This window comes from Rhinolophus sinicus, chromosome 5, assembly GCF_057876585.1.
Source record: "Rhinolophus sinicus isolate RSI-liver-muscle chromosome 5, RSI-T2T, whole genome shotgun sequence".
NCBI lineage: Eukaryota > Metazoa > Chordata > Mammalia > Chiroptera > Rhinolophidae > Rhinolophus > Rhinolophus sinicus.
This window is the reverse complement of record NC_142505.1, coordinates 48331539-48356278: the sequence shown is the minus strand read 5'-3', so window position 1 is coordinate 48356278 and position 24740 is coordinate 48331539. Positions and strand designations below refer to the sequence as shown.

The window sequence follows — 24740 nt, the reverse complement described above, 5'->3', positions numbered from 1 at the left end:
GTTAAATCTACCGAGAAAGATACAGTCCTGAAATTAAAGGCAAACTCTGACAGGTGTTTCCTGGGATTCTCGTTAATATTGGTCAACGAAAGTCAGTCTCTTAGGCAAACATTAATCATTAGCCAATTGTTGAAAATTAACTACTGCTCTATAAGGACATACTGTGGAGCTCTTGTATGGTCATTAATTTATACATTCACTTATTCCACATGCATTTCCTGGTGTGCCTACTGTACACCAGTCACAATGTTAAAGAGACGAAATCAGTCTCCTGCCTCAGCCTCTAGGAAGTCATATGCTAGTTTCATCCAAAGTCACTTAGCTATTCAGCCAAAGAGCCAAAGCCCATGTGCAGAACCACTGCACACCAAGTCACTTCCCACGGAAGTTATAAAATCAGGCAGAAAGGGACTAATATCTGGAAAGAGGAGGGTTCACCACGCTTAATGGAGTGCAGAGAAAAAGCAAGTACTTACATTTAGCAGGTGGGGTGGGAGGCGGGAAGGGGACAGGGATCAGAGAAGGCTGATTGAGGCAGCATATGAGCTGTCCTAGTAGAACAGAGCTCAGCATGCAGAAAGCAGAGCACGCAACTCCAACAGAAAGACAGCAGGGCAAAGACATGGTGTACAAGATGGCAGAGTAGTTAAATGTTGTGCTTACCTCCTTTCACAACCACATCAAAACTACAACTAAACTACAGAACAACCATCACTGAGAATCACCTGAAGTCTAGCTGAACCGAAGCCCTACAAATAAGGACATACAGAAGAAGCCACCTCAAGACTGATAGGAGGGGCAGAGACATGGAAGAGGCTGGTCCCACACCTGCATATAACCATTAAAAATCAGGATGTATAGTTCAGCTGCAGAGGTCCCTGCCAGAGGAATGTGGGGGTCCTAGCCCCACATCAGGCTCCACAGCCCAGGGTACCAGTGCCAGGGAGAGAAGTCCCCATAACTTCTGGCTGTGAAAAACAGCACAGATTGTGGCTGGGTGAGACAGAGGGTGGCTGCAGTCCCAGGCACTGTTCTTAAAGGGCCCATGCACATACTCACTTGCTGATGGACTCATTTACTTTGAGCTCCAGCACTAGGGCAGCAGCTTGAAAGGCACCAGGGACATAGAGAGAGGAACTGAATTGTCTGGATTCAGGAGAATGGCTGGAGGGGCAGCTTTCTCCTGAATGGAGAAGCCACCTAAAGCCATTGTTTCTACAAAGAGCCCTCCCCCTCCAGGCATGCAGATGTAGGTAGCCACTATATCTGAGTCTCCATCAACCTGGCTAATACCGTTCATGCACCCCACCCTGGTATTTCCCTCAGACCCTGCCCCACCAACTTTCGGGCATACCCAAACCACTTCCAGTGGTTTTTCTGAACAAACTGCCTGTCTTGGCTCATGCTATGTGCATTCCTAAAATCTCTCAGAGGTTCACAAAGGCACTAGTGACAGCCAGCTTCAGTTCACAGCTTGGCCTCTGAAGCATCTCCAAGCCAGCATGGGGGGTGGCCATCTGTGGATTGCTTTGTGGCTTATGCCAGGCAGCCCCAGGCAGGGCACAGGCTTCGGCTGAACTTGGCCTGCAGATGTTTTCCTCCCAGGAGGTCCCAGGGCTGGCATGCCCAGGTGACTCTTTCGGACACAGCTGAAGCATCACCCAGGCACCAATGAGGACAACACACCCAGGGGACACAATGTGCAGGCACCAGAGTCCTCTAAGACACAACCCACTCCATGTGGTCAGCCCTGCACCACAGCTCCTCCACTGTAGTCACATCTCGTCCTCATAGCCAATCAGCCTGAAGATCAATCTCGCCAACTGACATGCAAGCAGAAACCAACACTCAACTATAACAGGAGGGCACATAACCCACACAAGGGACATACCTGAAGTGCACAGCTCAGGTGACCAGGGAGATTGCACCACTGAGCCCCACAGCACACCTACTACATAAGGCCACTCTACAAAGACCGGGAGACTTAGAAGCCCTACCTAATACATAGAAACAAACACAGGGAGGCAGCCAAAATGGGGAGACAAAGAAACATGTCCCAAATGAAAAAACAGAACAAAGCTCCAGAAAAAGAACTAAACAAAATGGAGACAAGCAATCTACCAGATGCAGAGTTCCAAACACTGGTTATAAAGATGCTCAATGATCTCAGGGAGAACTTCAACAAAGAGATAAGAAACATAAAAACAGAGATAGAAAAAATTTTAAAAAAGAATCAGTCAGAAATAAAGAATACAATAACTGAAATGTACAGTACGTTACAGAGAATCAACAATAGATTCCATGCAGCAGAGGATCCAATCAGTGCTGTAGAAGATAAGGCAGCAGAAAACACCCAATCAGGACAGCATAAAGAAAAAAGAATCCAAAAAAATGAGGAGCATTTAAGGGGCCTCTAGGACAACATCATTCGCATCATTGGGGTACCAGAAGGAGAAGAGAGAAAGGAATTGAAATGCTACTTGAAGAAACAGACAGAGAACTTTTCTAACCTAGCAAAGAAAATAAATATACAAGCCCACTAAGCACAGAGAGTCCCAAACAAGATAAATCCAAACAGGCCCACACCAAGACACATCATAATTCAAATGCCAAAGGTTAAAGACAAAGACAGAATCTTAAAAGCAGCAAGAGAAAAGCAATTAGTTACCTATAAAGGAGCTCCATTAAGACTGTCAGCTGATTTCTTAACAGAAACATTGCAGGCCAGAAGGGATTGGCAAGAAATATTGAAAGTGATGAAAAACAAGGACCTACCACCAAGATTACTCTACCCAGAAAAGCTATCATTTAGACTCAAAGGACAGAAAAAGAGCTTCCCAGACAATAAAAAGCTAGAGGAGTTCATCAACACCAGACCAGTATTACAACAAATGGTAAAGGGACTTCTTTAAGAAGAAGAAAAAAAGAACAAAAATGTGAATAATAAAATAGCAATAACTACATATCTATCAACAATTACTTTAAATGTAAATGGATTAAATGCCCCAATCAAAAGATAGGGTGGCTGACAAGATTGCCACGGGGATACGAAACACAGTTTGGGGGATATAATCAGTAATGCTGTAAAGATTTTATAGGGTACCAGACAGGCACTTGTCTTTTTAGGGAGACCACTTCATGGACGGTGTAGATGCCCGACCACTCCGGTGTACACCTGAAGCTGAAGCTGAATAATACTGAATGTCAACTATAATTTAATATATATGCAGTGCAAATATAGGATGTGGAGTACAGCGTAGAGAACAGAGTCAATGGAATTGTAACAGCTTTATACAATGTCAGAGGGGTAGGAGTTTGGGGGAGGAGGGGTTATTAATTTGCGAGGGGTGTAAATGTCTATTACATTGTTTTGTACACCTGAAACTAATAAAAAAAAAAAAGATAGGGTGGATGAATGGTAAGAAAACAAGACCCTTACAAATGCTGCTTATAAGAGACTCACTTCAGATCAAAAGGCACACACAGAGTGAAAGTTAAGGGACAGGGAAAAGATATTTCATGAAAATGGAATTAAACAAAAAAAAAGCTAGGCAAGCAATTCTTATACCAAACAAAATAGACTTTAAAACAAAGGCTATAACACGAGACAAAGAAGGACCCAGTAATCCCACTTCTGGGTATTTATGCAAAGAAACCTAAAACACTACTTAGAGGGGGCATGTGTATCCATATGTTCACTGCAGCATTGTTTACAATGGCCAAGATATGGAGGCAGCCTGGGTGCCCATGAATGGATGAATGGATAAAGAGGAGGTGGTACATATATACAATGGAATATTGCTCAGTCAGGGAAGGAAATGGGTTCTTGCCATCTGCAGCAGCATGGATGGACCTGGAGGTTACTGTGCTGAGTGGAGTGTCAGACAGAGAAAGACAGATGCATTGTGATTTAGCTTATATATGAAATCTAAAGAACAAAATAAACAAAGGGAAACCAACTCATAAATACAGGGAACATTTTGATGGTTGCCAGATGGAAGGAGGGTGGGGGGACAAAGGGATTAAGAAGTACAAATTGGTTGCTACAAAGTAGTCATGGGGTTGTAGGGTGTAGTATAAGAAACATACTCAATAATATTGTAAAAACTATGTGTGGTGTCAGATGGGTACTAGATTTACTGGGGTGATAGATGGGAGGGGGATTGGGAGCCAAGGTGAAAAAGCTGAAGGGATTAAGTACCAATCAGTAGTTACAAAATAGTCACGGGGAATGTAAAGTACAGCTTAGGGAATATAGTCAATAATGTGGTAATAACTACGTATGGTGCCAGGTGGGTACTAGACTAGTCAGGGGCATCACTTCTTAAATTTTATGAATGTCTCACCACTATGCTGTACACCTTAAATTAACACAAAATAATACTGAATTTCAAGTGTAACTGAAAATTTTTTAAAGTGGAGGGGGGGAAAAGGAAGGGGAATAAGAGGTTCAAATCTCCAAGCATAAAATAAATAAGTCACAGGGATGTAACATACAGCATAGGGAATACAGTCAATAATATTGTGATAACGTGGTAGTGTCAGATGGTTGCTGGACTTATCATGGTGATCACTGTAGCTATATAAATGTTGAATAACTATTGTGTACACCTAAAACTAATATATTGTATGTTAGCTACATTTCAATAAAAATCTTTAAAAAAAAAAAAGACATGGTGCAGATGAGGTACAGAACTAACACACACCTTATAGGCTAAGCCCAATGAACAAGGTAATGAAACTGTTTCCAGTATTACAATGCGCACCACTCCCTATGTGCAAAACCAGTGAGATGTTGAACTAGGTGACCATGCAGATCCAATGAAATCACTTTTTGAGCCCAGGAGACACTGTACACTGGGATCTCAGCCATGGAGGACAGAATGTAATCCAAGTAGACTGACCCACAGCATTCCTGGCCATTGTGCAACATCTGATCCCACTGACAATTGTCCACAGCCAGCACTGCTTCCCAAAGATGCCCCTGCACTCTGCTACTCTGAGCCCTGGTGCCAGAGCACAAAATGTGCTAGACGGCTCAGCTCTGACACTGCATAGTCCGAGGGCTTGTGCATCCAGAGGTACACGAGAAGGGTCACAAGACCCTAAGCTTTTCAGGGATAAATGCTTGTCACCTCCCACCCACCTCCAGACAAGGACCTCCAAGGAATCCACAGAGGGCCCAGCTACCCAAGAAAAGCCTGAACATGGCTCAGGGGAAAGAATGGGCAGTGCTTCTCCTGAGAGAGCCATTCATTTGGCGGTCATCAACCATACATATTTACTGAACATCTACTACGCACCACCAGGCCAGGCATTGTTGGGGATTGAAAACGAGTCACTATGAATTGTATTCTGAGGACGCTTGATAACAGAAAGATATGCATATAAATAACTATATGTGAAGTGCCATGAGAGAGGCTCAGGTAAGACTGTTACTTCAGACCAGGATCAGAGAAGGCCTCATGGGAGACACACAATTTGGGATTATTTTTTCCTGAGCAGCTATGAGGACGGTGCCAGGTGAAGAAAGGGTGGTATGACAGAAGAGGTATTTCAGATGGAAAAAGCCGTGGAAGAAAAATCAGGAGGGGTGTTTAGGAACTTACGGTGGATGCATGGGTGGGGCTGTAAAGGAGAGGAACGGAGGATAAACCAAAAAAGGCCACACAGACCCAGGAGGAACTGGCCCCAGGAATCTGGCCTTTCCTTGGTGAGCAGCCACTGAAGCCTCAATTTCACTTACCCAGCAAAAGTCATCCAACAGTGGTGTGAACACAGAAGAAAGGGAAGACATGAGGGGTGCTGTAGAGGCAAAATGTCACCAGGCTGAAAACACACACTGGCCGCAGCAAGATGAGAAAGGGGCAGCAAAGGGGTCAGAGACTTAGTGAAACTTCTCGTTGAGTTTAAGAAGCCTTTGCTGAGCACTTGGTAGGAGCAAGGCTCTTTGCCTGATACGGGCCGTGGGCCTTGCCCTGTGTGGGTGCAGTCATTAGCTGGCCTCCAGGAAGGTCTGAAGCGGCAGATGAGCATCCCTACTTTGGAGTTCTCATCGAAGGCAGTTCAGTACTACAGAGAAGCAGGCAGCAGCCTGGGGGTGTGGGGAGCCCCAGGAACAGGTTGCACAGACTGAAAACTGTTCAACCACGTCAGTTTGCTTATGAGAGACTCAAGTTTGGGAAGCAAAATAAAGCGTTTTTCAACACAATGAAGTACAATATTGTAATCAGCTCCACTCTGACACTCCATAAAAACGAGCTCTCCCGCACCCTCCTGCTAAGAAGAAAATTAAGTAAATGATATACGTTTTCAATAAGTGGAACTGAGGAAATACTGCTACTGACTGAACTAAGAGGAATGTTACTGTGGGAACTGAGTTGCACCGTTGCCATGGCTGCAGCCTCCACTAGTCCCTGCAAGTCCACAAATGTAAGCTGCATAGAAACTTGAGATTGTTTATAATTTTTTTTTTTAAATCTAACCCTGGGAAAACATGCTGCCCCCAAGGTAGTTTCTAAATTCCCAAAGCTGGCTGAGTTACACACAACCCAGACCAAACATGCATTGGAGCAATGGGGATGGCCAGTTTCTCATCCAAGAAAAGTAGTAATTTCACTACAAACAACCCGTAACGGGCAGAAACATCTTCCACAAAGCTGGCCCTGAATCTTACGCTACGAGCTCGATGTACATATTTCCCACAGAGCTATGAAGCAAAGAAAATCATGAGCTCACAGATTCGTACAGCTTTGCAACCCATATCAGTCTCTGCCCTTTGTTTTGCCATTCACATTAACTGAAAGGTATTTACTACAGATGAAAAATAAGCCTCGTTCAGCTGCCTCTAAACAGATCCCAAAAATAGAGCAATCACTTGGGTACAAATTGGGTCAAATGTATAAAAAAACCCAGCTCCCTGGTGGGAGGACTGACATGGCATGGGACTTTGCTAAGAGTCAGGGGGAAAATCCACAAAGCTCTTCCCTTCCCACAGTGGGAAAGGAAGTATTTAAAGAGTCAGGCAGAGAATAAACTCATCTGGCCATGTGACCATCCGGATGAACACAAGACAAACTCGAATGCTACGAGTTTCAGAATACTAAGAGGTCAAAGGAATACATGTTGGTTTTTAGAAAGGCCTGCCAAAATAACACCCTGCCCCCTTTCCCAAAAGACAGACCACTATTTAGGAATTGTCAAGAAAGGATACAGTAGGGAGGGAGCTGCCAAGAGGAAGAAGATGTATCCATCTCCTGTATTTTATCCCCAACCTTATAGCAGAGAAAGCCAAATGATCAGACAACTTATATCAGTGTCCCTAATTTCACTGGGAAAAAATCCGAATATTAATTGGCTATACATGCAGCTATAGTAATTGTTCCATTGATTAGAATTAACCTGCCTTTCTGAAAGGTATTTATTTTCTAAGTTTGTTTAATCATGTTCTCTTGAGCCACAAAAAACAACAAACTGGGTCACCATCCACGTTGTTAAATTTGGTAACAAGGCTGACACCATCTGTGGCCTAGACTATGATGATCTATCCCCATTGATGAGGGCTTTTCACTACTTCTGCTTCTCCTTTAAAATGATCATCCAATGTCACTTGTCTACAACCAAAGCAGAAGCTATTTAAAACATCCAAAGTTACACAAATCATCTCTAGCATAGTATAAGTATGTACTAACAGCAAGTGTTTGTATGTATAGCCAACTCCCGTTTACCAGTGCATTTTCAGTAGCAATGTCCAATTTTTTTGTAATTACCTAGAAATCAGACCAGAAAACCCCAAAGATGAACAGACATCTCTTCATCTGAAATATGCCGCTACATCTGAAATATGCCACACATTTTATATGTAACATGAAATCCTGTAGGTAAACCATTCAGGCTAACATCAAGAGCATAATTTCCCACCCTCATCTACCACCCTCCTCCCCTCTTACCCTCTGATAACCACAAAACTATTATCTGTGTCTATGAGTTTTTGTTTCTCATTTGTTTGTCTTGTTCTTATGTTGTTTTTGGTTTACATACCACATATCAGTGAAATGGTAGATGAGGGTAAAGGGGACCAAATATATGGTCATGGAAGAAGAACTGACTCTGGGTGGTGAACACACAATGTGATTTATAGATGATGCAATACAGAAGTGTCCACCTAAAATCTATGTAACTATACTAACAATTGTCACCCCAATAAACTTTAATTTTTAAAAAAAGAGCATAATTTCAATATCTTAAGAACTCAGCAGAGCATTCCCCACCCTAGTTCTGCCTTCACAACACTCAGTTAGGAACATCCAGCCCTATTAAATAAGACAGCTTCACCATGAGAAACCAAAACAGATGGAACTAGCTAAAAGAGGAGAAAGCAAAACAATGGAGAGAGTGTCCTGTTATCCAGCACTGGCCCCCTTTTCCTTCAGTCTGTTTGCCTGGCCTCCTATAAAGGATTGATCCAGGCAAGGAAACTGCAGCTCCAGAAAAATACTGACATGGCTTCTGAATCATCAAGGAACGATTACAGAACGTCAGAAGTAAAAACAATCCTAGTTATCTTCTCATCCAATCCTCTTGATTGACAAGTGGGTGAATGGCAACGCAGAAAGGGCATGGGAATGCCCCAAAATACAGCTAGTTGACAGCTGAATGGGACAAGCTCCTAGTCCCACTCTAGTGCACTTCAGTGACTTTTTTTTTTTAATTGTATCAACCTTTCCCAAAGGAAGTTCCATGAAATGCTGGTTCTGTAATGTGTTCTGCCAAAAAAATGTTTAAAGAATCCTTGACCAATTACTTTTAGGGACTAGCTGAGTTAAACAAAATAAAACTGGTTTTTTAACTACAGACCTTCCCAGAGCTTATACTGAGCAAACATGCACTATAAATCTTTAAGAGGGCAATGAAGTATGTGGAAGTATCCCAATTTATTTAACCACAGAATCATTTTATCTTGGGGCATTTCATAGGAAGTATTCTACTTCTCTGAAAATTAATAGTTCATATACAAAATCCATGATAATTTTTTACTTACCAGAAAAATTAACCAAAGTACCCACCACTCCCAAATAACACTGCATTTTAAAAAAAAAAAAAAAAGCTAACATTATCAGGAAAAGAACGGTAGACAACAAAAGCCTATATGGAGAAAAAAAGTTATTTTACAATCTGCTACAAACCTCTTCCATAAAAAGTTGCACACCTATTTATACAAGATTCATGACTTTAAACAATTTCATTCAGTATAAATTTGAGCATACAGGTCAAAAAAAAAAAGACATTGTTGCAAAACTCCAGGAAACATCACATGCGTAGCTATAAACTTCAACCAGTTTAAACATGGAGGCAAATGATAATCACATATCAAGACAAGCAGGAATCTAAGGACACTTACCAAGTTATGATTTGTTGAATTAGAATCATCTTCAGGGAATGGGATGTAAATAGCTAAGGCCACACAATTGGCAAAAATAGCCAATAATATAAATATGTCAAATGGTCTGAAAAATGTTGTTAAGGTATATACGCATGTGTATTATACAAACATAAACCATGTCGCTCACCACACTCCGAATCACACCACTTTTGAATCTCTTTCCAAATGAAAATTACACACACAAATCTTTTAACTGACTCCTGTGATGAGTAGGTTCCCAGCAGAAGTAACCCTAAGTGATAGTCTCACAGCAGATCTTCCTATCAAGTGACCTCTCCATGTGCTTTTCTTCTGTTGCAAGGATCATGTTACACTCATTCTTCCGCTGTACGTTTTATATTAAAACCTAAAAGCATACCCAATTAGGGCACTGTGTGAACCAGGTTTCTGCTTCTTGTAGTTTTAAAAGCAACAAGGGATTTAGAAAGCTAAATTCCTGGCTATTTGTTTTCTTTCCTGACAGAAAGAGAAGTCATCACGAGATAAACCTCTTCCACAAATCCTTGCCTCCATGTGCTAGAGTCATTTTCTCGGGCACTATTCTTGGCTTGGTCAGTCTGGACGGGGGCAGGCCAAGTCACCAGGACTTTCTCCATTTTCCCGGTGACTATCTTGCGGCTTGTTCCAATACCTCACACACTGTAATAAGCAAGCCAGGCTTGAGCTCCCTCCTCTCCTTCCTTTACTAATCAATGGTAACCACTGCTTCAGACCAGAGCTGGACTGGAGCTCAGCTTATAATGTGTTGTTGCATTCAATTTATAAACAAATTAAATAAAAAGCCCTAAGAAACCCGCACCAGACACTTTCAAAGTACAATTTACCAATTCTAAATCTTGGGGGTCTGTCTGGAAGAATCGCTTTGAAATCAGCTCAACAGATCCTCACTAAAACATTCTGGTGTTATTAAGAGTCATTGTCAAAACTGGCAATACAACATTTGACATCTGCCAAAACAACTGTTTTTCTTCCTTTGGTTTTCAGCCTTTCCAAATGCAAGGTTTCGTGAATATCAACCTAATCTGGAACTCCAGGGCTTGATTTTATAACTGTGTTACTCCCACACTCTACCCACAAAAGGCCACTGGTCTAACTAAACACTTCGAATACTAAAGCTTTGACAATGTGAGTACAAACAGACCCTTCTCCATTCATCCTGATATTCTGGGAAACCCAAAAATGCTGGAGGAAACAAAGACCCCTTGTCTCTCTGGGGGACACCTTGAGTTTCGTGAAACCTCAGCTCCTTAAAGAGCTTCGCCACTCACTGAAATAAGGATGTGAACAACATTGTTCCTTTACTGATGTTTATGGATTTATTTTTAAAGCCAGTTAGCTTTCATTCATATAGATTCTTTTAACCCACCTAGTATCACAAAATCTCTTATCTAGGGACCCAACTTTAAAACAGTCCACCCTAAGACTTCAAAATCTCCTTTTCATTTTTCTTGTTAGCAGTTCCTACTGAAATTTAAAAAGCCAATCGCCCCAATGTTATTCTATATAGAAACACACTTACTGTCTCTCCCCCCTCCACACTACCATTCTTTCTTTTTAACTTCCCGATACCTAAATGATAAACCAACAAATCTGAGAAATACTAACACTGTTCAGGAAGGCCAAACGTAAGTCCAGTTTCAGTCTCCAGGTATTGGTGGATGTTCTCTCACTGCCACAAGACTTTTACAAGGCAAGCGAAACAGAGCAATAGAGAAATAGATGGGTCTGATCCTAAAAATTCCTTCTGTAAAGCTGAGCACTCCTCATGCCTCCAAGATGCAGGCTACTCTGCCTTTCCTGTGTGCAAAAACAAACCAGGCTCTCACCATCCCGGTCTGGGTTGACAGATTGGCACAGCGGCTTTAGAGGGTTTCTATAACCTGCTCCCTGAACTAGAAGAAAACTGTCATTTGAAAAAAGCAAACAAACAAATCCTATATGGTTTAAGGCTCTCTTCTCCCAACTGTTCCATTTGCAGGCAGGTCCTCCCTGCATTGGCAGCCACATCCCCTAATTCCTGAACACACGAGTCTGGCAATGCAGGAAAGGGAGTCGGCAGCATGGTCCAGGAAGGTACTCTGCGCACATAAATTGCTATATACAAATTACTGTGCACAAAGAGAAACAGCACCAGGCCTCCCACCTCACTCCACATGAAATTAATAACCCCACCGAGAGGTCCCTGCTTACTCAGTCTCGTCAAACCAGCATATTGAAAAGGAGATCTTTCTGGCTAAGCATATCCACTGCTTCTGACTCCAGCAATGCCACTGAGGAGTCAGAGGCAGTGGTTTTTACCTAGCTGCCTCCTGGGCCGACACTAGTGTTCATCCTCAGACTAGAAAAGAACTTCAAGAGAAAACACATCCACACAATCCCAGCTATGTGAGAGACACCATAACTCCTCCTAGAGAAAAGACATCTGTTCTAAAAAGGAAAAGCACGTGAAAACCCCTCAAATCTTACCCTTGCATTTGGCTGCTCTCTCTAAAACCTTTCTAGACAGTTGCCTCATTTTAACTCGCGTCCGTGAGCACAGAATATAGCCAGCTAAGACAGAGGGCATGAAAACAGCTGCCGGGCTAGGTACTCACATTATAAGGGAGTTTCTGCTCCACTTTGGAGCAAGTCACCAACAGCCTCCCTTTTCTAAGGCTCCTCGTAGGCCCCAAATATACTTCTGGAAAAAGGAAATGCTTTGTTTTACCCAGACCAATGAATCATCTGACTAATTAGAAAGCCATTTGCACAGAAAGAAGGCCTCAGTCAACCTTTTCTGAAGAGTGGCATTAACTGGATTCCATCTGGCCTCCAGATTTGGGGAAGGGGGTGAATAGACAGAGCACCCTAGTTTTCCAAGATCTGGGACATAACAACCATCCTTGGGCATTTGGAGTTCAATTTTTAAAATACAAAGAAGACACCCAGAAATGTAACTCCAGTCCCAGGACATAGACAGGATTTTTTATAAAGGCAGCAACTGCAAATTCCTCCACTGAGAGGGTTGTTCTGTAACTCATAAGGGTTGGGGTGGGGGGGAAGAGGCACACACAAACCGCTCCCTTTGCATGTTCCCTCCTGCTCACATTTCAGATGCCTTTTTGGAACTTGTCAAAAGGAAATTCCAAGAAGTCATAGCATTGATGAGCAAATTGCTCTCTCCCTATGAAGCAAGTGTTCATATTTGTATTATAGCTACCTGAACAATTAGAATCACCAAATGTCAGAGGGGGAAGCAACCTTAGCATTAATTGGAGTTTCAGAAGCAAATTCAAACATCAGAATGAGAAGATTCCACTAAATGTAAAAAATGTATTTATTTCTGGTGGAGTCTCATACAGTCTTCTTTTTTAATCAGTATACCTTATTTACAATAGGTTCAATGAATATCACTGCCCCAAAACAGTGGTGGATTTCAACTAACCATCTAATGTCAAAGGACCAAAGGTTAGTTTCATATTTTAATTACCTACCACTTTGAAGTTTCAGGTTATCACTCCCTCCCGCCACCACCATCACTACACACACACACACACACACACACACACACAGAGTATGCTAAATATACCCAGAGAGCCACCCATCTGCACCCTAAGGAGACAGGAAGGTATAGACAATGAAACCCTTTACACACAGCTTCTTCTATTGCGCACATTCCAGACTGCTACCACTTTGTAAGTGCCATTTCAGAACACAAATCCTTTTAAAGAACAGATGGTAAAAGGGAAAATGAGAAAGACTTCCCCCAAAAAAGGATACTTCCATTCCACGATACTAATGCAGGCTCTTCGGATGGGGTTATTGAGTGATAAACAGAAAAGGGCACGGGCAGGTCGGCTGTTAGAGGAGTTACCCTGTTTTTTGCTCTTGGCATATTGCTGACGTTTTCTTTGGGAGAGAGAGCCTACAGGTGGGGGGGCGGAGGTGCTCATAGTTTGGGCAGCCTTGGCCTGTCTCGCAGCATCGATTGCAGCTTGCCAAGACAGGACAGTTTGCTTGGAGCTATTCGGCTGAGTTGGTCCTTCACCAGAAAAAGAGAGTCTGGTGCCTCTTGCATAGTTTGCTTCTGGGAAAAAAGAAAAAGAAAAAGAAATGTTTTTTAAAAAACAATGAAAATCCAGTGTCAGAGAAAAGCAAAGGTTGACTCCAGCAATAACCAGGGGGAATCATCCCCATGTTTCTATTTTGAAGCTCATGTCCTATTTTTCAGAAGCAGGAGTTTGGTCAGCCAGAGCAGCAAGAAAAGTCCCCGTGCTCTGCCCTAAGTGTCAGTCACAGAGGACCTCCTTGCTGCATGACACCCAATGGGGTTAATACCTCCTTACACCTATGTCTTCACAAGATGTCTTTTAGTGCATTTCTTTAGATAAATGGAGGTCATGCCCACATTTTATTCCACATTCTTTTCTGACTTTTAAAACCCACATATCGCTAATGAGTTAACAGCTTTTCTCCAAAATAATTACCATCATCACCAAAAAAAGGCAGTGCCAATAATTCAATAGTCTTAATCATTTTCAGAGTGTTACTCCAACATCTTTCCATAGCCATAAATGCATTTTTTTCAGCATGGAAAAAAAAATCCTCCACTGGCACCAGAGCAATACCAAAAGCCCTATAACAAATATCGAGATTATGCACTGACACTTCCTGCAAATGAAAATTCATGATGCTTGGGACTCATTTCCTCCACAGGCTTCCGAAAACAGAAAACATCTTTAGGGCTTTTTTGCATTTTAAATTGCAGCTGAAGCAGCCAAGCCAGCATCCAGAGGAACAGACAAGAGAAGCAGCCTGCACCTCTACACCTAGGATAGACAGGCTGGATTATGCTAGGGGCCTGCCAGGCCCAAGCAGGAATCACATCAGTGAAGGCTGGCATCCTGATGCACAAGGGCAGAAGCCCAAGGAGATAGGCAAAGCCCCCTCTGGCTTTGGATTAGGCCACCACCCAAGCTGCTCTCCCAGGCACCTGCCTGCCTTGGGTCACAACCTCCTTAATGAGACAAGTCAAAGTGAGAGTGGGGGCACAGGTAGAGGGATGGGCATTGCAAAACCAGTTCTTGCTAAGTAAAGAACAACGGAGAGCCAAAGCAAGCACAGGTCCGCCTGCCCAGCAGCCTGAGAAGGGGGCCACTGGGGCCGACCGCAGACAGTCCCGTCCTGGGAAGAGTCGTGCCAAGCTTTCCCTTGGGGAGAGCTCACCTGGGAAAGCTGCAAGCCCGCGAGAGTTGTGGGGGGTGCCAGCGACCTCCAGGGAGGGCAAGGAGGGCTGGCCAGGAGCTGCTCCAGCCTCCCTCGACCCAGCCCGGGGCCGGTGTGGTAGCTGCACGTGGTGACCCGGCCAGAGCCGGGGAGGGGAGCCCCACAGCGGCAGCGACTCCCCGGGCATTGCTAGGTTACCGACGTGTGCACAGCGGCACTGGGAGCGGGAATACGCCCTCCAATCCACCCCTGGTCGGCGATTCTGAGACCAGACCTCCCTCTGGAGGGGAGGGGTGTGCTTCACCCACCGACTAGAAGGGTGAAACCCGGCAACCCTAGGATTTTCACAATGCCACCAGAATCTTTCTTCCTTGTCAACCAGGGGCGGAGAAGGAGGAGAAGGCGAGAAGAGGATGGAAAGAGGGCTCGGGCTGAAGACTAACAGCCACCCCCCTTCCATAGCTTGGGAGCGTTGGAGGAAAGTTGAGCCCGAGGACACTGAACCCGAATCACCTCGGCTCACGCTCCTCCAGCTGCACAGTACTCTACGGACTTCACAGTCGCCCCCACCCCACAAACGCAGAATTAACTCTGACATTCAAGGCCTGAAGAGGAGAACCGAATGGCTGTCACGCATCTCCCTTTCTATAGATGACACCGAGCTAGAAGCATCCTCTCCAACCCCCTCAACCCACCCAGCGCATCAGAGACGGGAGGGAGGTGAGAACCAAGAGGGGGTGGGAGGAGGACCATGACAAGCATTAGATTTGGCAGCGGTGCCCAGGCGCTGGCTGCTCACCGTTCGCGTGGTCCGCTTGCTGCTGCCGTTGATGCTGCATTTTTTTCATCATCATCATCATCATCATCCACGAACATTTATTGAGCGCCTAACGTGTGCAGGGCACTGTGCTGGGCGTGGGGCGGGGGAGGAGCGGGTAAGGGGATTACGGGTAGGTAGGAGCCGCGATCCCTGCCCTTATTCTCGCTTCAGCAGGGGGTGGGGAGGGACGGGGACAGATAACAGAAAATAAGGATAATTTATAAAAACCGCTCGCCTCCCACGCTCCCTCTTTTTCAAAAAAAAAAATGGAGCAAAATAAACTTTTTTAAAAAATAAGATCAGATGTATATATTATCTTAATAATATATACATGTAAAATTTTTTGCTGCAAAGGAGAATTGGCTTGGTCCCCTCCTCTAGCGGAGGGACGCCGCGGGGATGCTAGCCCGGCCTCCGGGGTCGCTCCGAGCGCCCCCCATGCCCGCCGCCCGCCGCGGTGCCCGGAGCCCGGTGCCCGCCGCCGCCGCTGCCGCCCGCGCCGCCGCTGGCTCGAGACCGCGGGCAGCTCCAGCTCACATCCGGGGACGGAGGCGCTCGCTCGCTCGCTCCGCGCCCGCCGCGCCGCGCCGCACGCCGGTTCGCCCTGGCGACGCTGCGCGCCCGCCACCGCCGTCCCCCTCCCTCCCCCCGCCCGCCCCGAGCCTCCCACGGGCCACGCCGCGCCCCAGCGGTCGGCTGCCGGGCCCCGAGCTCTCCCCCCACTGGCCGCGCGGTCTGGGTGGCCGCCGCGTGAGACTCGGGGTGCTGCCTCCCCAGCCTGGTTCAGCTGACCGACGGGCGCCAAGGGGTAAAGCGCGCTCCAGCCGCCGGCCTCCCGCTTAACCCCCTCCGCGCCGCAGTGTGCTCGCCCCCTTTTCCCCGAAAGAAGCGGGTGGCTCCTGCAGCCACAGCAGATGCGGTGTGCGGATTAACCGCTCCTCCCTCTGCATTTCTTCAGGGCGGGGGGTGCGGGGGAGGGGACGCTGAGCCTCCCGCGGCCGGCCTCAGCTCTCGGCGTGCGTCCTCCCCTCTGCACACCTGGAGGAGGCCCCGCCCCCTGGAAGCACAGGTGCGAGCGGGCGGTAGTCGCTCGGGTGTGGAAGGGCTCTGCCTGGCTTTCTTACTGTTCCAGAGCCCGGCAAACGCACAGACAGACACACAGACCTTTCCTCCGACTCTTTCAGGTTGTGGGAGGGATAAGGGAGCCGGGCTCTCTGGAGAGCACTTAGTGCCCCAGGTAACAGCACCTTTTGATCTAACCAGGTTTCCAGAATGTCGCCCCTCCCACCCCTGCCCTGTGCTGGGTCTGGCGCGGCAGTGAGCTCTAAGACGCTGGCGGGGGTCAGGGGGTGATGTCTCCCCCCACCATGTGCGTTTGGAGGCAGATACAGGGAAGTGAAAACCAAGGTCTTCCAAACAGCTCGTGTTGCTTAACGGAATAGGTAATGCTGCTACAACTGCTGAATCCCGTGTGGGAGCTGAGAAGAGTAGTTTGTTTTATGGTACCTTCACTGTATCATAGTTGGGGTGGAGGGTTTTGCAAACAGCAGCTCCTGTCTAACGGGGAAATACTGTATCTAGTGGATGACTGATATTTCTCATTTAACGTTGGGCTGGTGTTGGAGACGGGCGTCTTCTTTGTTGCTTCGAAAGATTCGATTTATTTGCTTTTGTTCCGATCTGCATGATCCTACAGCGTTTCAGGACGTTTGAGAATAGCGTCTTGAAAGTAAAAAGCTCAGCGTGAAATAAAATAAGAAATTAAGGGAAAGTGCTCCTTGACCAAAGAAGGCACACTGGGGCTCCTCAATTGTTGGGGGCCACCTGAGGGGAGAGTGGGGACCACACAAAAGACTCTCCAGGAGCCTTCTTGAGAGGGGTATGTGGAATGGAAGGGTGGAAACAACCAGGCTCCTGGTCCTTTTTCTTTTCTTTTTCCTTTTTTCTTTCTTTGATTTTGAAGGAGAGGTGGGGAAGAGCCCTTTGGCTTAGTAGTAACAGAAGGCTGACCTGAGCTACCTCACCCAAAGCTGCTTCTGAGCCCAAACCTGAAGTGATAGAAGCCGGTTCCCTTTAAAAGACTTTCCCATCCGCGGACCCCTGAGTCCTGAAGCGCGTATACAGTTCTCAAGTACACCTGTCATTTTCAGAACTCTAGATCTAAAGCTTTGCCTCTTGAGACCTAGTCTGCCAAATTCCCCGCTTCCCCCTGCCCACTAATATTTGCTCACAATTCAGTTACATTGGGCCCACATTCATAAGGCACCTACTAAGAACAGGGTCTCAGCCAGATGTTGTCAGGACAAATCTATGGCATAGCTACTCCTGAAAGGACATACAACCTAGTGAAGGAAGAAAAGTGTGTCTACATTTCTAATGCTATGCAGAATATAGGAGGTGTAACAAGTATGAAGAAAGTGCTATGCAAGCATCAAGAAGGTTATAATTGGGGAAATCTGGGACATTTCACAGAAGAGGGAACAATTTTGTGGATTCTTAAAAACTGATGGGGAGGGGAAGAGGGCGGGATTAATAGATGGAGGACTGGGCAATTTTAGGGCAGTGAAGCTATTCTGTATGATACTATAATAGTGGAGGTAGGACATTATGCATTTGTCAAAACCCATAGAGGTATATAACACGAAGAATGAACTCTCATGTAAACTACGGACTTTAGTTGATGGTAATAATATCAATATTATTTCTGTGCAATTTCTCTGTAAACCTAAAACTCCTCTAAAAAATAGTCTATTAAAAACAGGTGACCAATTTCATAGTGCATAAATGGGGTATAAGGGGCAGGCCACCTGGGCTAGGGGAGGAAGGCCAGGATAGCCGTGAAAAGCCAATGGGAGACTTGCTGGCTTGCTAAGAAGACCAGATTTATCTTCTCTGCTGTGGGAACCAATAAAGGTGTTTAAGCTGAGAAGTGACATGATTAAATTGTGATTTGGGTTTCTGGGTTTTACACTTTAGATTTTAATGAGTTTATGGCATTAGAATATTTAACATTTTTCATCCCAGCTTCTGAGTTTCATCTTTGCAATGTCTCCAGTGAGCTTTTTTTGAGGCCCTTGATTCAGCACAGCTTTGAATGCTTTGGCCCATTGGGTAATTTAAATATTTATGTTCCCATAATAATGTGAATTACTGAATAAAGAAAAGCTAATATGGTAAAAGGCTTCCTATGTGCCAGGCACTAGTATAGGCACTTTACATGTCGTAAGTCAAAATTCTCAAAATGAGGCAGTAAGACAGATGCTATTGAGATCCTCATTTTACAAATAACAAAACCAAGACATCATGGAGTTAAGCCACTTGCCCAAAACCACACACAGTAATTTAGTGGCTGAAACAATAAGACATGAGGAAAGGCTGGAATAAAAGATTCTGGCTCTAAGTCAGCCGCCCAGTTATGTCACTAACACATTATTGTGGCGTTTTAATCCCCATGCCTTGATATATAAGACACATCTATTTAAAGGCACCCAGCTGGCATTCTAGATGTGGTTACCTGCATGTATGTCATTGCAAAAAACCTGCTGATACCCCAGTTCAGAGCCTCACCACCTCACACCCCTGGATCATTAACTGAATACCCCATCTTCTTTCCTCCTTCCACAAATAACCTGCCTTGTACTCAGAAAACATCATGTCATTTCCCCAACCAAAAAAAAAAAACACAAAAACGCTGGTTACTCCTTCCTTCCATGTCCAATCTGAACTCCTCTAACTAGCTTTCAACCTTATCATTTCACACCATTCACCTTCATTGTGGTCAGCAGCCTACTCGTTAGGCTGTGAACATGCTGTGCTCATTTCTGACTCTCTGCCCTGGCTCATGTTTGTTTGCTGACCTGAAATCCTGCCTTGCTGACCTCTAACTAAACCCTCCCTATTTAACCATTCCCTGGCAAGTCTCTGCCTCCTCCCAGAAGCCATCCCTGATTTCCCCAGCCACTGCAAACGCACATGCATGCCCACCCCCACCTCCCCTTCCCCAAACGCCTACATCACCCAGTTATTCCTTGGATCACATACCTTCTCGTCTGATTGCTTCCTGTCTTGTCTGATTGCTTCTTGGCTGTAAACCCTGACCCCCAACCACAGTGCAGGGGCTTAAGCAAAGATCACCTCCTTAGCCGCTCCCTCCACTGCCAAGTGTTCTCACAGCAGGCGCTAAATACTCTGAATAATCTGCACAGGATCATAAAAGTCCACCGATATCACTAGAAATAGTTAATATTTACAAAAATCCCATAAAGTTTATGGTAGGACACTTGGCCATAAGATGGTAAAAAATATAAACAAAGGGAAAATTGGGTCTTTTGCACTCCAGGAATTCTAATTAAGGAAGACAAATAAACAGATCCTGAAGGATATATGCAGAAAATTCCCATAAACAAACTGAAGTTTGGGTTGAATGAGTCTCTCCATCCTCAGGACCTGTTCTCAGAAGATAGCCCTGACCCACTATCCTCCTGATGAGACAGGAGGATAAAAGGGGGTGGGAAGGTGTGTTCCAGGCAGGGGAGTGGCATTCACAAAGTCAGGCAGAAAAGTCCAGAACATGTACAGAAATCAGTAAGTAGGTGGCTAGGCTAGGACCCAGGGGGTACTTCAGAGATAGAAGTGAGTTTGCAAAGGCAGGATGGCATGGGATGGTGGAAAGTCCCAAATATCTGGCTCACCAGTCTGGGTATTGTCCTGTAGGCCAGCCATTCTCAAGCTTTTTGGTCTCAGGATCCTTTTACTCTCTTAAAAATTATGGTAGACCCCTAAGAGCTTTTGCTATGTATGTTTTATCAACTGATATTTACCATATTCAAAATCCAAATAAGAACATTTTAAAAATCATTTGTAATTCACTTTAAAATAGGAATAAGCCCGATATATGTTAACATAATTTTTTAAAGAAAAGTAACTATATTTTCCAAAACAAAATAGTGAGAATGACATTCTTTTACATCTCCGCCAATCTTTTTAATATCTGGCTGTAAGGAAAGCAGCTAGATTCTCAAATATTCTTTAACATACAATCTGTAGTGATAGAATGTTTGGGTTAAATAAATGAAGAATATCCAGCCTCACATATTTGGAAAAGGGTGGACTGTTTTAATAGCCTTTTCAGATAATTGTGGATATTCTTTAGTATGACCCCAGAATGAAACTTTTAAAGTTTAGTTGAAATGTGGAATTTGAAACTATATCAGTGGAACTTTTCATATTCTATTACATTAAAATTTAGCAGTTTGTATTGCACTTTGAATGGATCTTTTGTATCCATACATAATTTGCTAACATCATACATTGGTCATTTGAAAAATATTGGTTCACTGAGTTACACAGATTTTCCAAATATTGACACATTTCATTATATAGTATCAAAAAACCACATTCAGTGGTGTAACCACCAAGCTCTCAGTGGTAGACAGAAGTTTTTCAAAATTCTAATTTTCACCTGAAAGCTCAAATTTTATAATTGACACAAATACTGACAAGTTTTTTTTCTTTGAAGTGACCGGCTCACTTCATCAATTTTCAAGAAAATGCCTGCCAAATACTTAGGTCTGAAAACCAGAATTTGTCAGTAAAAAATGGTGTTCTATGAAAAAGCAATCCATTCATCTTCATATCTCAAACCATCATACAAGTGAGACAACCATTGTATGCAGCAGAAATGTTTTACGCATACATCCCAATTTGTCACCCAGAATATTAAGAAGACATCTACACAAGGGTTGAGAGTTAATTTAAAAAATAATGATTTTTACTGCCCCATCAAGGAGATTCTTAAGTAAAAATGGCAATTTTTTTTGTTTACTGTGAGCACATGACAGAGATTGTCCATAACACGATGTCCACTTTAGTGTCACTGCCTTGATTCATTTCTAATACACTAGTGGTTCTAATTATTTTTGATATGTACCATCAGTGCAAATAAATGTCAACACAGTAGAAGAGACAAATGAAGTCTTAATGTTACGAAAATAGTTTTGACCTCAAAGACCCCTTGAAAGTGTCTTGAGATCCCCAGATGGGGTTACTAGATAAAATACAGAACGCTCAAATATTGCATGGGACATGTTTATACTAAAAAATTATTTGTTGTTTATTTAAAATTCAAACATAATTGGGCATCCTATATTTTTATTTGCTATAGCTGGCAACCTTACCTTTGAGGGCCCATAGACCACACTTTGAAAACAGCTCTTCTGGGGCTATTGTTGAGCCAAAAAGTAGTATCAGAGTTGTGCTTCATAAAAATAGCTCTAACCCCAGTAGGCAGGATGGGTCAGAGAATGGAAAGATTTGTGAGTGCAGGAAGTTCTGATGAGTCAGTTAAGAAGATATTACTTTTTAACTGTAGTAATTGAAAGGGGCAATGCTATCCTAAGCTTGGAAAAGGAAAGCAGAAAGACCTGCCAAAGACAGCTCCCAGCCTAGTGGGGTCCCCTATCCTGTGATGCTAATTAGCCACCCTCCTCCTATCCCACACCCACCACCAACATCAGGATTTCTTGGTTACAACAGACTTATACACCACCCAGCAAAATGTAAAGGCCTTTCGTTTTGCCTTGGCTGCATGGAAAGTAGAGCCCAGCTGGTCTTTGTCCTTCATCAACTAACTATTCACTTGAAGAGCAGAGTTTTCATTTCCCATCAGACTAAGTAATTCCAGTTCCTTTAACTGGTTTATTCCCACCCCCCTTGACCTAATTTTTAAATCTTACCCATCATTCTCTGGTATAGCAAATCCTCTCCATTTCCCCAGTTGGGAAATCCTGGCAGAGTCTAGTAATACAGTCAACTACCCCATTTTCCACGCTGACTGAGGGAAACTGTGAAGGGAACAAGTCTTAAGTTTTCCACCTGTGAAATAAATTTGTTATAAAACATGATCCCTAAGGGTTCTTACCGTTCTAATACGGTGTATTGGAGAGCCTAGACTTTGGCGTCAGGTAGATCTGGGCTCAAATCCAGGTCTGGCCGGCTACTAGCTATGTTGCTTTGGGTAACCCTCATGGGTAACACCACCCATCATTGATTTATCGCAAAGATTGAAAATAATGTAGAGCCTCTGACGTATACTATCAAGTTGAATCATATAGCTTATGGGGTTTAAATACACACAGTTACAGAGAGAGAACGGGAGGGAGAAAAGAAGGGTAGGCACCACCTAAATAGTGCTGACAGGAGTCTGCCCTTTCTTTGTTTGGTTTTTAGTTCTTGCCTTTATGCCCTGACTTTGGAATGTAACTCCCTGCCCCCATTAAAATCAACCCACTGTAGTGGCTCTCTTTCATTAACAGCATTCTGTCATTCTGTATAGCCCCAAAGCAATAGAACACAGTTGGTTGTGGGGTTTTTTTAATCTTTGTATTTTGGTTAATTTTAATTTCTGGTACACACTTTAATATTTAAGATTCAACAATCAATACTGATAACCTCCAAAGAAGATACAGTAGAAGGACAGAAATAATAGTAAAATAGGTATTTATGTACATACACGTAAGTACAGTTCCACGGTACATGCTAATGTGAAAGTGGACACGCACACACATACACACACACACACACACACACACACACACACACATACACAGCACCCCCAACACTGGGTTCAGTCAATACTACTGCACAGACACCTCCAGGTGAAAAGCATTAAGTAACCACTGGAAATAAAACTGATACATTCACACACTGTAATGGAAAAATCACACAGTCTGCATGTGATCAAGCACAGGAGCAAATTTATAAGAACAGGAAGTTGTTTGGGAGACCCAGAGACTCAGTAAACGTCAGAAGTTTTATGGTTCCAACATTATAGTTTCCTTTCTGTTTCTTCAGAACAGTTTAAATATTCAAGTCACAAAACAAAAACTGATGTTTAAATGGCACCCATTTCAATGGTGTCTGTCCGACCTGTCACCTACCATGCACGCAGACCTGTTCCCTTTTCTTACTACTTTAAAAAAAAAATCTCACCAGAGGGTAAGGGGGGTGGGGGGTGGGAGAGGAGGGTAAGGGGGTTCAAATATATGATGGAAGGAGAACTGACTCTGGGTGGTGAACACACAATGGGATTTATAGATGATGTAATACAGAATTGTTCACCTGAAATCTATGTAATTTTACTAACAATTGTCACCCCAATAAATTTAAAAAAAAAATCTAAGTCACAAATCCTCGATACCAACATAAGCCTTTTCAACTCTTAAATCAGTGCTTTGGGGGAGCATTAAGTAGGAAATACTAAAGATATTAAGAATCTTCATGTCATCAGTTTTACTAATAAAACCCTTAGAAATAAGCAGCACAAATCTTGAGTGCTTTGTACACCTTTAGTCCCCTTTGATTAACAAAGTAGAGAGTACTTAACCAGCTTAAGAACATTTACTTTCTGTTTGACAAAACGTAGTATGAAAACGCAGTAACCTCTCTTAGTTTCACAGTTATGGTGATAAATGGATGCTAAAAATTGGAATCGGACCATCGGTTTGAAAATTTGATAAAATAAGCAGGTCCTTATATAGCCTAGGTTATTAGAATACACACACAGGAAAAAATGCAACTTTTAAAAAGGTTCCAATCTGAGAAACTTTTATAAATGAGAGGAACATTGTGGGAGCCAAAACAACACTTCTTTGAGGGAGAATAATTACACAATCTTAGATAACTCACTGAGAATTATCTGTTTCATGTTCTAATAACCAGGGTGGCACTGCATTGCATCCAAAATTATGGAACTTTCTATTTGTCAGTTTTATCTTTTTTAGGTTGCTATTTTTAATGTGTGTTTATAATACACTGAAGACATCTCAGTCAATCATGTATTGAGCAAAATAATCACCATGGCAGGGAGACACACATGGTAGTCTTTATTGTCAACATGTCTGTAAAACTGAATAAATATTTGTTAGTGTTCCATTTTGATAAATACAAGGAACACATGGGGCTGAAAGAGAAACATATCAAGAGCTTCATAATTTTTCAAAGACTGATACTACTTTAATGGTAAAAAACAAAGAATGCCAGTGTGGGCGGGAGGGTTTTGCAAACACACTACATCAGAAACAGCCTAGGCCTTGGAGGCTAGGGGAAGCCCCTAGCCTCAGAGGAAGCAAGTAGCTGACAGGACATCTTGTCCCATGAGGCTAAATGCTTAAGTGGTATAAGAAGGTCTCTCAGGATTCTTAACTTTCTATACACAGCTGTTCCCCTTTCTCTTCCCTTCAGCTGGCCTCTCCTCGGCTTCCTTTCCCAGCTCCT

The 24740-nt window shown here is 43.7% G+C and overlaps 1 protein-coding gene across 26 annotated transcripts in view; it reads right to left on the bottom strand.

Moving 5' to 3' along the window:
- CACNA1D (calcium voltage-gated channel subunit alpha1 D) overlaps window positions 1-24740 on the bottom strand; it is a 427078-nt gene that overhangs the window by 290511 nt on the left and 111827 nt on the right. For 17 of the 26 annotated variants that reach the window (XM_088798486.1, XM_088798482.1, XM_088798495.1 and 14 more), the window contains exons 2-3: window positions 13202-13508; window positions 9401-9506 (exon numbers count right to left, since the gene is read on the bottom strand). In XM_088798486.1, coding sequence (XP_088654612.1) covers window positions 9401-9506; window positions 13202-13508 — 413 coding nt within the window. Of the gene's footprint in view, window positions 1-9400; window positions 9507-13201; window positions 13509-15446; window positions 15965-24740 lie in introns of those variants that run through there. The other 9 variants (XM_019724248.3, XM_088798491.1, XM_019724246.3 and 6 more) reach the window with 6 other exon arrangements.